Source organism: Cyclopterus lumpus, chromosome 15 (assembly GCF_009769545.1).
Source record: "Cyclopterus lumpus isolate fCycLum1 chromosome 15, fCycLum1.pri, whole genome shotgun sequence".
Lineage (NCBI taxonomy): Eukaryota > Metazoa > Chordata > Actinopteri > Perciformes > Cyclopteridae > Cyclopterus > Cyclopterus lumpus.
The window spans coordinates 21,325,268-21,340,267 of NC_046980.1; the positions used below are offsets into that span (position 1 = coordinate 21,325,268).

A 15,000-nucleotide genomic window follows, 5' to 3' on the forward strand; every position below is an offset into this window, starting at 1 on the left:
TGTCAGCGCTCTCTCACTCATTTCCTGTCAGTTGACCTAAATACCCTGCTGACCTGTCCTGTCCTGACTTTTACTCTTCTGACCTTTCCTTTCCTTCCTGTTCCCCTCGTGTCCTTGTGTCCTCATGTCCTCATGTCCTCATGTCCTCCTGTCCTCCTGTCCTCCTCTCCTCCTCTCCTCCTCTCCTCATGTCCTCCTGTCCTCATGTCCTCCTCTCCTCCTGTCCTCATGTCCTCCTCTCCTCCTCTCCTCCTGTCCTCATGTCCTCCTCTCCTCCTCTCCTCCTCTCCTCCTCTCCTCCTGTCCTCCTGTCCTCCTTTATCCTTCTATCCTGAACTGTCCTTTCCTCCTGCGCTACTGACCTGACTTTTACCGTCCTTTCCTTCCCTGCCTTGTCCTACTTGTCCTGTCCTTTCCTCTCCTGTCAATTCCTCTCATCTCCTCTCCTGTCAATTCCTTTCCTTTCCTCACTCCTCTCTCCTCTCTCCTCTCTCTTCTCTCGTCTCTCCTCTCTCCTCACTCCTGCCCTGTCCTGACTTGTCCCATCCTCTCTCTTCTCTCCTCTCTCCTCACTCCTCTCTCCTCTCTCCTCTCTCCTCACTCCTCACCACTGCCCTGTCCTGACTTGTCCCATCCTCTCTCCTCTCTCCTCTCTCCTCTCTCCTCTCTCCTCTCTCCTCTCTCCTCACTCCTCTCTCCTCTCTCCTCTCTCCTCACCACTGCCCTGTCCTGACTGGTCCCATCCTCTCTCTTCTCTCCTCTCTCCTCTCTCCTCTCTCCTCTCTCCTCACTCCTCTCTCCTCACTCCTCACTCCTCACCACTGCCCTGTCCTGACTTGTCCCATCCTCTCTCCTCTCCTCTCTCCTCTCTCTCTCTCCTCTCCTCTCTCCTCACTCCTCTCTCCTCACTCCTCACTCCTCACCACTGCCCTGTCCTGACTGGTCCCATCCTCTCTCTTCTCTCCTCTCTCCTCTCTCCTCTCTCCTCTCTCCTCACTCCTCTCTCCTCTCTCCTCACTCCTCTCTCCTCTCTCCTCACTCCTCACTCCTCACCACTGCCCTGTCCTGACTTGTCCCTTCCTCTCCTCTCTTGTCCCCGTCTTTCCCTCCCAGTGTCCCTCTCACCCCTCACTGTGACGCGTCGCGTAGGTCACCCCTACCAGAACAGGACGCCCCCGAAGAAGAAGAAGCCCCGGACGTCCTTCACGCGGCTGCAGATCTGCGAGCTGGAGAAGCGCTTCCACCGGCAGAAGTACCTGGCGTCGGCGGAGCGGGCCGCCCTCGCCAAAGCCCTGAAGATGACCGACGCCCAGGTCAAGACCTGGTTCCAAAACAGACGCACCAAATGGAGGTGAAGTCCTGTTTTAAAAAAAAAAAACTTTTGACCATTTTATCAATGCATTGGCCCTGCATTCTGGAGGCCCAGTTGGCTCCTATAAGGGGCCCTCTTGTGTTGTCCAAGACGTCCCTTTAGTCCCTGTTAAGACTGTTTTCATTGTAGGCTCCCTTCCCACAGTGGTTTTCTGATATGTGCCCTTATCTGACAGTTCAACGCACTTTCACACTAAATCTTAATGTTCACTTTTCTGCCACTTTATTAGATGCAGCTATATAGGAACATGCAGTCTAATGAAACAGCCCTACAGCTAATCCTTATTGGTGTTCATTTTAAACGGTCTGTTATGTAGTCCACCCTCATTGATATAAATGGGGTGGGCTAAATACTAGGAACAGCATATTTATTGCAGGAGTGTCGTAGACTGCATGAGTTTTAGCGATATAGCTGCAGGCAACATAATAAATAGGCTGAATGCTGACATGTAGAATTCTTCAAATGGACATTCGCTGACTATGAAGAGACCGTCTCCACCAATCATGGGACAGGGAAAAGTGGAGTAAATACAGTGTTGGGAAGAATTGAGTAAATACATTCATTCAATTCATTCAAGTGTATTTGTTCGAGAGGGACAATATACATTGATGAACACTGCCACAATGTACAGGCTGAGTGTCCTAGAGAAGTTCATGCCAAAGTGCAATAGTAATAAACTACAATCAATTATAGTCTGTAGCTGCCAATACACAAGTTCGGTAATAAAAAGTTAACAATGGATAAAAAAAGAATCGCATATCTATATATATATATAAAAGAAACAAGAGGAAAAAAATCATTTCACATTCATCATATTGCACACAGATAAATTGCACATAAGGGCATTAATTTGCACATTTAAGGTTTCATTCAATCATACAACATTAATACATCACATATCCATGACAGTACGAATACTGCTAACCCAGGTTAAACTATCTATGTGCACAAGTTTGGGTGCACAGCGGCCGTCCCTTCATGTGCTTTTTCAAAGTGCTGAAGGTTGGGCACTCCCTAAGAGGATGGTAATGTGTTCCAGAGGGTGGTGCGCCTCTGTGGGACGACACAGTCGCCTCTGTGGGACGACACAGTCGCCTCTGTGGGACGACACAGTCGCCTCTGTGGGAGGCTCTGGTGACTCTGTGGGAGGCTCTGGTGACTCTGTGGGAGGCTCTGGTGACTCTAGTCGCAGACCGGTCTCTGTTTGATGGACTCGTTCAGCGGAGGAGGTGCCAGACCATTTAGGGCTTTGTAAATGATGCTGGCTTCTTTAAGGCTGATAAGGTTGTTGAAACTTAAACACTTGTGTTTGTTCAGGATGTGGCCGTGATGATGGGTTCGCGGTTTCTTGTCAAAGACTTTGAGTGCTCTCTTATACAGAGATCCATATGGGTTTGAGTGTCGTTGTGCATGTGAGTGACCAGCTGGTCAGACGGTACACTAAATGTGTGAAGATCATGGAATGTAGGAATGTCAAACTGTTTCTGATGGGCCTGAAGTTAAGTATACTTAAGGTTGAATTTGATGTAGGTCGCTACCTTTTTGACATGGCTCTTATAGGTCAGGGTGGAGTCTAGAATTACCCCGAGGTTCTTAAACTCGGTTACTAAGTCTATCTCTGTTCCATTTACAAATATGTTCCGAGTGTGTTCTTTTTTGGGCACGTTTGGAGAAAATCATACATACAGGTTTTTTTTAGCATTCAACAGGAGAAAGGATTTAGTGAGCCAAGCCTGGCTATCAGACGTAAAGCTTCTGACACTAAATACACATGTCAGTTGGAGTAATACAAGCTCAAATAGCTCAGAGAGGCTTAACCGTTCTGTTTTTGTTTTGTTTTTATTTTAATTTTAAGGAAAATAAATTGTTCCCTTAACTTCTATTTTCTGCAAATCATTTGTCAAAAAAGAATGTGCCGGTTAGTAGAAACAATGTAGTGTGTTTTAAATATGTTGGAGATTCAGCGGCTTTTAGCTTCCATGACAAACTACTGGAAACATAGACATGTGGCTGTTTATTTTACTAAATTTGTGTATTTGCGTCTGAAGATTTCTCCTAATTTCACCAAAAGTTACTATTGGTAACCTCATTTGCACATTGCTCATATAAACATAACATTTCAGACTTGTAATAAGGAATTGTCTTAATGTGAGTGATCAACTAGGGAAGTTTCATGGTTTCATTGGCTTCAAAGCAATATTTTCTGATATGTAATGATAAAAAGAAATGTAACAAAATGAAACCAGAATTTTGAACCTGCCTTATATCCAATTTTCAGATTATGTGAAAATGTACACAAATCTACACACATTTAATTTAAAAATAATACCTTGTTTGCACATTCAGTCAAACTTCTAAAACAATAAATATAAATATCTCAATGTAAGTAGTCAACTGGGGAGGTCTCGTGGCAAAATCTATTAGTTAATTATGTGTTGACCTGCAATATTTCCCCTAATAATCATAAATGGATTCTGCATATTAAATAGAGCTTTTTACTGCAAAATTACATTCTGGTATAATAAAAAGTAATAATAAATGAGACATGCTAAAAGAGGGCCATTTTATTTATTTTTTAAATTGTTAAGAATCTGGATAGTTATACAAAATATATATGTTGTGCACATAAACCCAGGGCACTCAATAAGAATCTATGAAAATGTTAACAGAGCATGCAGCGGGTTGTTGTTGTTGTTGTGTTTTTACTTTTTAAGAAATAATCTGAGAGTATTTAATATCCGTTTTCTTGATCTGAAGTCCATTTATAGAGGTGTATTACACACACACACACACACACACACACACACACACACACACAAACACAGCATCATATTGTCATGTCACATGATCAGATGGAGACATCCACATACGTTAATAATACGTTAAAAGTTATTTATTTATTTCAGATTTACTTAAAGTTATTATAGTTATGTAGAATACTAATTTTGTTGTTGATTGCTATTGACTAAAACAAAATAATGGACATAGGTTTGCCTTTTTCAGGGAATATACAGAAAATTAATATTGAAATAATTGTGCTGGCATCACAGTTGTGTCTCTTAACGCAAAGACATATTAAAATCATGAAATGTCGAATTTTCACAGTTATGATTTTGATTTCAAAACAACTTTAGTTGGATTTTTTTTCTTTATCTTATTTATTTATTAATGAAGCTTTGGGAATTGTAATAATTATATTATATATAATTATATTATATTCGGCTAATCGGTTATTTTAAAACCAAAACATGAGCACACTATAGCCTGAGGCTATAAGATCGTTATAATAATCCGATTATAATACTTTATATATGTTTCGGCTCCGGTGTGTGAACGGCTGCGCGGTGTCTCCCTGTCGCTGTCCGCAGGCGGCAGACGGCGGAGGAGCGCGAGGCGGAGCGGCAGCAGGCCAACCGGATCCTCATGCAGCTGCAGCAGGAGGCCTTCCAGAAGACCATCAACCAGCCGCTGACCCCAGACCCGCTGTGCCTGCAGAACAGCTCGCTGTTCGCCCTGCAGAACCTGCAGCCGTGGACCGAGAACACCGGCAAGATCAGCAGCGTGTCGGCCTGCGAGTAGAGCGGCGCGCGCGCGGTCCCTCGAGCAGACCCTGCGGGCGACACGCGCCGGTTATTCGGCAGAGACACGCGCCGCGCAGAGGAGACCCGATCCGGGTTATAGGGGTCTGTCTTTCTGCTCTTATTACACGGACACGTGGTGCTGCAGCTAACAACTGCTTCAGACGGGCTCCATCAGCACCACCCATCTAATGGGGGTCCACTATCTGATCGGGATCCCTTGAGAGGTCTTCAGCCCTGCAGACTGACATTTTTGGGAAATATTTCGGAGGCGTGATGAACAATAGACTCCAGAAAAGTGCACACATAAAAAAAAAAAAGTCCACGAGAGGACTTGCTGGCATCATTGAGTTGTTGTATCATACCTATAAGGGACTTGATGTTTCGTAAACATTCATATTTTCATATTTCTGTGTGTACATCAGTGTCTGTCTGTGTTTATCCGCCATGTTAATGGCCTTGTTTTTCGTGTGTCTCTTTTACTCAACTGCAAAATAACAGAGCACTTGTTTTTAGCACCTTTGTATATTAATTCAAACATAGTCTGACAGAAAAAGTAAAAAAGGAACTCCATGTGATGATTTACAGCAACGGAACAGGATGATGTCTATTTTAGACACATTATGTTTAATGGCACATTTGACCACAGTTTAATACATTTCACATTCCTATGGACTCTTATTTTTTTACAAACTGTATTTTCTTATGTTGTGTGGAAGCAGATCTCAGACCTGGGAGCTGAGACCAAACACAAACAATGCGTGCATGCTTCATACTGATGGCAATAGTATATTTTGGACACAGAAATTGATTTAGTTCTCCCCTAAATTCAAAGTCTATCCAGCATTTTCAGCCATATGTTACTTTGATTTTGTGGAAGTACCTTTTTTTAAATCAAATGTTTATTTCCATGCCACATTGTGTCACTCTTGAGTAAACCTATAAGGCATAAATGTAAATGTTTCACTCACTGATGCTTTGCTATGTTTTCAATCATCCGTCATAAAGCACAACTATAAATGTGACACATTATACATATCCTAAAATAATGACAACAACAAGATGTGTCCGGTCTTAAAGCTACAACACAAGGCATCTTTGTATTCATATTTAGAGAACAATATCTGATAAACATACACAAGGATGTCATCAACATCAAGGATGGTTGACTGCATGCTCCCACATTTTACAACTTTACGTGGAAACGTGGGATTATGCAGCAGTAGCATAATCACTGATTTATATGAAAACCTGTAATAACAAATAATCATCATGCTTGAAGGAACAGTGAGTAGCATTTCAGGATTTTTTGTTGTTGCAAAAATGGAATAAAATAATAAGTATGATTTTAAATTTGATACATATTGTGTTTTCGTTACCTTAGAATTTGTCGTCCATATCTATAGTTGATCCTCTACACGAGGTTCGCCGTGTTTCGACAGCATAGCCCAGAACGGCTCTAGATAGGGCCAGTTGTCTTTTCTGGGCCACCCCGTTGGTGCCAAATCCCACACATGGTCCCTTAAAAACTCTTAAATAGCACTAAAACGTACCGGAATCACTTTAGTGTACATTTGGTTCAAAGAACAAATAAATATATTGCATCCCAGACGTATCTTTTTTTAGTGAAAACCCTTGTTTCAACCTGGTTTTAATACCCTTCAGAGTCTGTATGATACGTCCCAGGCTTTTAACTGACTCTGGTATAAACTTGCTCAGAGGAACTAAGGTTGAGAAGTCCCAACACAGGACTTTCACCCAGGAGACCTCTCGTCGTGTCCCATGTGAAGCCAAGAGCTGAGTGACTTTCACTGCCAACATTACGCATTAACGTTACATTCACGAGATTACACGCCGATGAGTCGCATAGCGTTACGTACCAAGCTCACGTTACATTACATTTGTATTATTTAAAGCCATATCTTGAATTTTTTTTTTAGAACCCTAAGTGGATTGGCTGCCTAAATCCGATGCCATCGTTTTCACAACGTTAACTACCCACAAAACATATGTGTCAAAACAGTGTAAACAACGCAGCGTAACAACGCAGCGTAAACAACATGTAAACAATGTAGCGTAAACAATGTAGCGTAAACAATGTAGCGTAAACAATGTAGCGTAAACAACGCAGTGTGAACAACGCAGTGTGAACAACGCAGCGTGAACAACATGTAGTGTAAACAACACGTAGCGTAAACAACATGTAGTGTAAACAACACGTAGCGTAAAACACGTAGCGTAAAACACGTAGCGTAAACAACACGTAGCGTAAAACACGTAGCGTAAAACACGTAGCGTAAAACATGTAGCGTAAAACATGTAGCGTAAAACATGTAGCGTAAACAATGTAGCATAAACAATGTAGCGTAAACAACGCAGTGTGAACAACGCAGTGTGAACAACGCAGCGTGAACATGCAGCGTAAACAACATGCAGCGTAAACAACATGTAAACAACGTAGCGTAAACAACACATAGTGAAACGCAGCGTAAACAACAAGTAGCGTAAACAACATGTAGTGTAAACAACACGTAGCGTAAACAACATGTAGTGTAAACAACACGTAGCGTAAAACACGTAGCGTAAACAACACGTAGCGTAAAACACGTAGCGTAAAACACGTAGCGTAAAACATGTAGCGTAAAACACGTAGCGGAAACAACACGTAGCGGAAACAACACGTAGCGTAAACAACACGTAGCGTAAACAACACGTAGCGTAAACAACACATAGCGGAAACAACACGTAGCGGAAACAACACGTAGCGGAAACAACGTAACAAGTGTAAATGAACAAACTAACGCTGTAGCGGACTTTCTCATGAAGCGTTACGTAACTGGGGTAAAGTCAACATTTGGTTTTGGCTTTATAGTAAACAGTGGAGTCCGAGGAGAAAGTCCTGTTTGTTTGACCACCCTCATGAGAGTTTCTCGCTTGTTAGACTCATTATTATTCCATGTAGCCTTCACATTCAACGTATCCTTGGTTTTCGGAAACGTACAATGCCACATTACCTCCTGGCAACCGGGCTGTGACACGCCTCTCATGCATGATGGGTCATGTTTACGCGACTTAGATTTTAGACAACAAACAGGTAATTCTGCACGAAAGCCAGCTCCCAGATTTAAGGACGGTGATTGTGCACAAAGTGATGAGGGGCCGCATAGAAAATCTTATGAATATGTTCAAGTTTACCAGTTTGACGAGTGCGTGTGTGTGTGTGTGTGTGTGTGTGTGTGTGTGTGTGTGTGTGTGTGTGTGTGTGACATGACATTCTCCAGGACTGCTTTCTAAAAGGTTGAAGAATGTAAAGGAGAATTTCATCACCACTCAGAAATATCTGGACTAAGCTGCTGGAGTTGAGCTGAGACTTGAAAAAAAAAGTGGTCACTCACCAGCTGATAAAGATGAAGCAAGTTGAGAAAAATAAATAACACTCTGCACGGCACATATTTTGTGTTGTAGTTCTTTCCCTCTCAGTATTTGACACAATGAGTTTTACATGAACATACAAAACTGTCCAGGACTGACTATCCTGTTCATCTTTTTCTTTCTATTAAAATACACTTGCCACATTGATAGTACACTTGTTTTTAAGTACTGTCATTTGTTTGTTCGTTTACAATTTTTGTACTCTATTTTAAAATTATGCCTCATGTTATTGCACTGTGTTTTTGTTTTTGTTTTTGTTTATTGTTATGCACCTTTCACCAAGGCAAAATCCTTGTATGTGTAACGTACTTGGCAGGAAACAGTTCTGATTCTGATAATCCTTGTTATCCTTACTGGTGACAAGCTCTAACACGTAAGAGGCGCCATTTGGCATTATTTATATTGATAGGAATTGTTTTATTGATAGGAATGTGTCTAAACTCACTGTTTGTTCATTTTTGTAGATTGCTGTTTCTTCTAGCAATCATTTTAGTGTACATTTTACTGTAGATGTTCTCTCTGACAGCCAAAGAGTCATTCCAGTGTAGACTTATAGGAATGTAATTTGGTAGCTGGGACCAGACTGCCAGGATATTCCATCCATCCACAAATATAAGATATAATGTGATCATCAGTGAGCTTTGGAGCTGCTGATAGGTGTATTTTGTTTGGACAGAGCCAGGCTTGCTGTTTCCACCTGTTTTCAGTCTCTATGCTAAGCTAGGCTAACAGACAACAGTGGGCTAAATCCTTTGCCATATATTGAATATCTGAACAAAGCTACCATTTTGGATATCGATAACCTAATCCAAGTCATTAAGCAATTTGGAGGAAAAGCATCAATCAGGTATGGTGTGAAACCATAAATGTATTTTTTTCATTTCTCAAAATCATTTATTATAATAGTGCATGCATAGTTCCTAAATATGAAGCTATGTTTACTAAAGTTCTGTCAGCAAAGCTTAAAATATATAAACATCACGACAATGGGACCAAAATGATTGCACTGTATCTAGAGATATGTCTCCCCCTACTGGCGCCGAAGAGACATTACACCCACCGACATTTTCCCCGTCGCGAGGTGATGATGACAATTGCGTAGAGGAAGCGCGACGCACACCAACAACAACAACAACAGAGGACTGGTTGTGTAAGCGTCCGAGGAGGACAGAAGAAAGAAAGGTCATCTTATCAACTGCAGACATGTCTCTTCTGCGGTCGTGTGCTCCGGCCAGCAGACTACTGTCCCAGAGTCTAGCCGTAGAGTCCGTCCGTACAGGTCAGTGTGTGTGTGTGTGTGTGTGTGTGTGTGTGTGTGTGTGTGTGTGTGTGTGTGTGTGTGTGTGTGTGTGTGTGTGTGTGTGTGTGTGTGTGTGTGTGTGTGTGTGTGTGTGTGTGTGTGTGTGTGTGCGTGTGGTGTGTGTTATTAGTTAATGTAGCATCTTTTCTTGAGACAAAATGACATTCCTACCTGCAGTTTTAACGTGTTAGTGTTGTATACGACCTACGGCGTGATGCAGAATGATTAACTAACTGTTACGTAATAGATAATGTTGTAGCTAAATGTGGATATTGGTAAAAGTAACGTCCGCTAAGGTTTAATATAGTTGGGTCGTAATGTTAGTCTTTTATCAGGTCCTGTATCCGACATTGTGCCGCTGGCTGCTGATTATTGAGTGGGCTTTTATTTTGAAATCCACGCCATCCGTGCGGTCTCACAGGTTGTTTCCGGGCAGCCAGCGGAGCGGTGAAGGACAAGGAGCCGCTCAAGAAGGCCAAAACCCCGCAGGGTCGTTTTGACGGCCCCGAGGAGGCGAGCCAAGCTGCTCTGCAAAGTGAGAACCAAAAAATATATAAAAAACGGAATATCAAACGGAGCACAAAGGGGAAGAAATAATATTGTCACCATGGCAGACATGCGCAGTATTGTCTTCCAATAAATATATATATAACTAAATGTGTCAATCTAGAAGTTTAGCCTTTTCCAATTCCCATTTCAATAACATATCGGCCACGACAGGCATACCAGTTATTGGACCTCCAATTCCATATCAGTGTAACTAGTAAAACATATGTATTTGCTTATTTACGTAGAATCTGATCATAATGCCTCGTGATGTTCACATTGTCCCATATATACACATGAACTGGTCATTTTGTACAGTAAATACACTCAGTTGCCAGTTTATTAGGTGCACTTAGCTAAAACAAATGCAGTGTAATACAAGAGTCCTGCAGTGAGTCCAGATCTAGTTGGAATGGTTTTTGGAGGCTGTAATTCGCGGAAGCAGTTGTGGGAGGAAAATCATCCAAAGTGATACTTTTCAAGTTGAATCGTTCTCTTTGTTGTCCTCCAGAGTTCCCCAAAGACGTGAACCCTGAAACCAAGGAGAAGGGGGGTCCTCGGGGACCAGAGCCCACCCGCTACGGAGACTGGGAGAGGAAGGGCCGCTGCGTGGACTTCTAGTTCCATGCACGTAAAAAAAAAATCACACCTGTGTTATGGAGATGTATATTTTAGACCAGTGCCTGTTTTTTTTTCTCCGTTCACTCAAGTTTGAGATCAGAAGGTGAGAATGAGGTTGGAAGTGTTTGTGATTGGTTCTGTATTCATACTGACACGGAACAAGTACAACTGTCCGCAGACTAATGGACAGCTTAACGAAGTGGATCCTGGCAATGTTTAAATTATTTTTTAAACATGTGAAGCTCCAAGACATGATTTGTACATTGATTGTGTTTGACCATGTGGAGTTACCAAAAGAAGGTCTCAAATAAAATAAAAAAGTAAAACCAGACCACATGTGTTTTTGAAAGATATTTGGTATTTGATGTATATGTTCTTGTTTTGTTGTGTGTAGGGGGGCCCTAGTTTCAGAAATAATGTCTTGGTGAAAAACTGCAATAAATAGAGTATATGCAGTAAATAGATGTATATGCACTTGTTATCCGCTAAGGGGCAGCATAGAACCACTGTTTCAAATTGAACTCGTGTCGCCCTCACGTGCCCTCAGCAATATTGTCATTACGTTTCTTTTAACCCTTCAAATGTGTACACGTTGTACAAATGTCGCGCTCGCGCAGGCAAAGGAAAAGCACCATTCTCTGCGCACGGTCCCCGTCACGTGTAACTATGTCACAGGGATGCAACTCAATCTCAGGAATACAAGAGTAAAGACATAAACGCCTCACAGTAACGGGCAAGACGGAGCTAGAGGAAAAGCACCTGAAGGCAGCACGAATAAAGAGGAAGGGGCGGGTGGGGGGCTGCAAGCAACAAAGCGGCTGTGAAGCTTCAACAACTGGACGCTCCGAGCTAAGCTAACGGCGTTAAATGTTGTAAGTACCCGACATGTGTATTGTTCTGACACCGAGGAAGGGCTGTCAGTCTGTGGGCTGTTAGTTAAATGTCCAACGTTAATGTGGTTGTTCTGACGATGCCGAACACTTCTAGCTAAGTGAGAGGTTTCTGTTGAAAAGGAAGCTCGGCTCGTCAGAAGCCGAGTTTAAGAGAAGCTTCCGCAGAATAGTGACGGGGCTGAAGGTTTTTATTTTATTTTTTTAATGTTAGTTTTGCAGCAGAGTTCCGGAACAACAACTGGGTAAACGTGCGTGGATCCTTTTGTTGGGATGTAACGGCGTGTTCCCTCTTGACCCCACGCGGCACCCGTTACATTCAGGAGCGGGTTGGTCCGTGTTTCCCAATAACCGAGCTTTTGACAACGCCACGCGGCCGATGGCTCCTCGCTCTGTGACTGTGCCTTGTGTTGCCATGGTTTCTCTGCCCACTGTGTTTGACATGTTTATAGTGAGGCATGTTGGGGTTCATCATGGGGTAGTGCGTTTTCTTCTCTTGTGATGGATACATTTGCTCTTGCGAGGATATCAGAGCACTAATTTGGGGCTCCAGCCACCAATGAGGACATGTCCTTTCTGTCTTTCTCTGGCAACTATATATAGTTCAGTTAAAACGCATGGTATTTAAAGGAAACTATTTAGATGTATTATTGTTATGAAAATACACCGCCATATTTTTTAGGTCTGTAATATTGTAGCAGTGTTTTTCCAACAAGACAGTTTTTAATCTGGTACTAATTATTAATTGCTACAGTGTATATGCCCCTGGAAGAAGGTGATCTCAGCATCATCACTATTAAAGATGTTGCGCTCTTAAAGCTCTTAAACACTTCATCTTGTTTGCTCAAACGGTCCAAAAGTTCTCTAAATGCTTCGGAAAGGTGCTTGAATGGTTCCTTTTCTTAGCTCCTTTTATGGGACTGGACCTTCCTTTACCAAAGGAAAGAAGATAATGCTGCCTCACAATTCCTTGCGGCAGCAACATTTACAGTGACGCACCCTTTGGCCATCCACGAAAAAACCAATGATATGGAATAAAATAAACAATAAATATCGTCAAACTGTCAATGAACAAATTATTTCAATAACAAGAAGCATCAGCGAAAAAAGAAAACAAGCGAGGCCTATAATAAATGATTCAAATGTTAAAAAAGTACAATACCCCCAAGTGTACATTATTGCACAAAGGCATATTTTTATTGATATTGGAACAGTTTTATAGATACTGCACATGAAGGAATCATCAGTTTCATCATCAGGCTGTGTTGATTAAGCAAGAAGGAGCTTCGGTTTCTCTCCGTCACACACCACGTGTGAAGCAGCCTGTCGCTGAAGGAGCTGTTTATTTATTATAGTTATAGATTTCATGGGTTTGTGGTTTAGTCGTGCCCTGTGAACTGGCAACCTGTCCAGTGTGAACCCTGCCTTTTGCCCAATGTCAGCTGTGATTGGCTCCATCCTGAATAGGATAAGCGGTTTGGATAATGGAGTGTTTTAGTTGTGGTTTTTGTAGTCCTTCCTCGTTGTAGTTTCACCACGGCAGACATGTGTCGGTGACATCTGCCGTCGCATCATCATTATGTAGCTTAGTCGAACTCTCTGAGCACCACGGTTGTCTTGTCCTAAATGCTCGTGAACCCTCCTTCACGTCTTTCCTTGACCCCATGACGTTTTCCATAGAGGTCAAGGAAAAGTACTTCGGAATAGTCGTTAGGAGGTAACTATTCCACTTTCCGACAGCAGCCCTGGACTGTTTTCATCATGGCGGCCGAGCAAACACACTTTCTTGCGTGACAGTTAAACAGTAATGAATGGAAAATAGTTGGACAGTGGCTGGTGTGTAGCAGACACTGCTGTCTTTTAAATATTTATCTCTATAAATGTAGCTGAGCCAGCACCTTTTTTTTCTTCTACAAAACATCACTAGCGGAAACAATAGTCTCCTGGGTTCTCGACAGGCTGCGTCCAACGGATGGACAGTCGCTCTTCCTCTTGGTGCAGTGAGCACAGGCAGGTCTGAGCATGCAGTCTTAATGAGATCGGTCAGGTGAGGAGCGTATTGTTTCACTGCCTGGACCCGGCTGCTTAGTGACCCCACAGCAACAGGTAGAGACCTCGCTCTCTGTCTCTCTCTCTCTCTGTCTCTCTCTCAACAAGTAGATACCTCTCTCTCTCTCTCTCTCTCTCTCTCTGTCTCTCTCTCAACAGGTAGAGACCTCTCTCTCTCTCTCTCTCTCTCTCTCTCTCTCTCTCTCTCTCTCTCTCTCTCTCTCTCTCTCTCTCTCTCAACAGGTAGAGACCTCTCTCTTTTCTCTGTAGCTCTCTCAACAGGTATAGACCTCTCTCTCTCTCTCTCTCTCTCTCTCTCTCTGTCTCTCAACAGGTGTGTGTGTGTGTGACTCAGATATTGATAATGATGCACACTAAGCAGCACATTTTACGGTGTGAAAATCTTCCGTGTTCTCTGGGGGACACTGTTTCTAAATGACATGTTCAACATTTCTAGGCTGACATTGACTTCCTTGTTTTCCTCGTGGCTCGACGTTTAGCTACAATGTTTTCGTCGTGCAGAGCAGATTCAGTAACTTTAGAGCCACATGTGCATCGACCAGAAACGGAGCTAAAAGAGAGTGAATACGTCCGCATCTGTTGTAGAGCTCAGCATGCGTGGTTGGGTCCATCTGGTTTTGTTGCGTGAAGTTTGTGGCTCGAGGTTCGGCGGTTTGATCATGTTACAATGAAGTTCATGGCCGTAAAATGGGTGTTTCTCGTCTTTTATGTGCCGCGCTTCCCCTTCTCGTTACAGTTCTCCCGTGTGGGCCTCGACTCCACAACATGACGGTTGTTCTTGAGGAGGACGAAAAAAGCCGCGCCACAAGCTCGCAGTTCCCCCCAAGGTGCACGGATGAAACCAAAACTAATCAAATAACCCTCTTTTTTTTTTTTTTTTATCTGAACGTTACTGAGTTGTTCTGTTCCCTTTTTAGTTGACAGGACCGTCCTACTTTTAACTTTGTCCGATGGAAGCCACGGGACGAGGCCCGAGGTGGAAGATGCATCTCCCAGAGTTTAAACCTGGCACGGGATGTCCGAGTCCTACTCCCAAAGAGGTGGAGAGAGGTGAGGCGGAGAGAGGGGGGGACGGAGGAGAACCGCACAAAAGTGTCACCATAGCGCCCACGTCCAGGTGTCTGACAGGCAGACGGTACGTAACGAGGAAGCCTCTGTTCTCTGCAGACCAACACGCCTCTATCTTAAAGA

The 15,000-nt window shown here is 42.9% G+C and overlaps 3 protein-coding genes across 4 annotated transcripts in view; all 3 read left to right on the forward strand.

Moving 5' to 3' along the window:
- Positions 1-4,951, forward strand: part of tlx1 (T cell leukemia homeobox 1) — a 6,473-nt gene extending 1,522 nt beyond the window's left edge. The window contains exons 2-3 of the mRNA XM_034552438.1: positions 1,114-1,351; positions 4,741-4,951. Coding sequence (XP_034408329.1) covers positions 1,114-1,351; positions 4,741-4,951 — 449 coding nt within the window. The remainder of the gene's footprint in view (positions 1-1,113; positions 1,352-4,740) is intronic.
- A 4,537-nt stretch (positions 4,952-9,488) lies between these two features.
- Positions 9,489-11,180, forward strand: sdhaf4 (succinate dehydrogenase complex assembly factor 4). The gene is made up of 3 exons (XM_034552175.1): positions 9,489-9,661; positions 10,104-10,217; positions 10,740-11,180. Exons 1-3 carry the CDS (start codon positions 9,586-9,588, stop codon positions 10,847-10,849), a joined length of 300 nt encoding a protein of 99 aa, XP_034408066.1. The 5' UTR covers positions 9,489-9,585; the 3' UTR covers positions 10,850-11,180.
- A 261-nt stretch (positions 11,181-11,441) lies between these two features.
- Positions 11,442-15,000, forward strand: part of cep68 (centrosomal protein 68) — a 12,218-nt gene continuing 8,659 nt past the window's right edge. For both annotated transcript variants that reach the window (XM_034551920.1, XM_034551921.1), the window contains exons 1-3: positions 11,442-11,721; positions 14,546-14,636; positions 14,727-15,000. The exon at positions 14,727-15,000 is cut by the window's right edge and continues 23 nt beyond it. In XM_034551920.1, the coding sequence (XP_034407811.1) occupies positions 14,760-15,000 (241 nt within the window). In that variant the 5' untranslated portion in view covers positions 11,442-11,721; positions 14,546-14,636; positions 14,727-14,759. The remainder of the gene's footprint in view (positions 11,722-14,545; positions 14,637-14,726) is intronic.

What these genes read in the sequence shown, in the direction of transcription:
- sdhaf4 (XM_034552175.1), top strand. Translation starts at nt 9,586, where the DNA reads ATGTCTCTTCTGCGGTCGTGTGCTCCGGCCAGCAGACTACTGTCCCAG. An exon ending in CGTAGAGTCCGTCCGTACAG is followed by an intron (nt 9,662 to 10,103) that starts GTCAGTGTGTGT and finishes GCGGTCTCACAG; the next exon opens with GTTGTTTCCGGGCAGCCAGC. An exon ending in GAGCCAAGCTGCTCTGCAAA is followed by an intron (nt 10,218 to 10,739) that starts GTGAGAACCAAA and finishes GTTGTCCTCCAG; the next exon opens with AGTTCCCCAAAGACGTGAAC.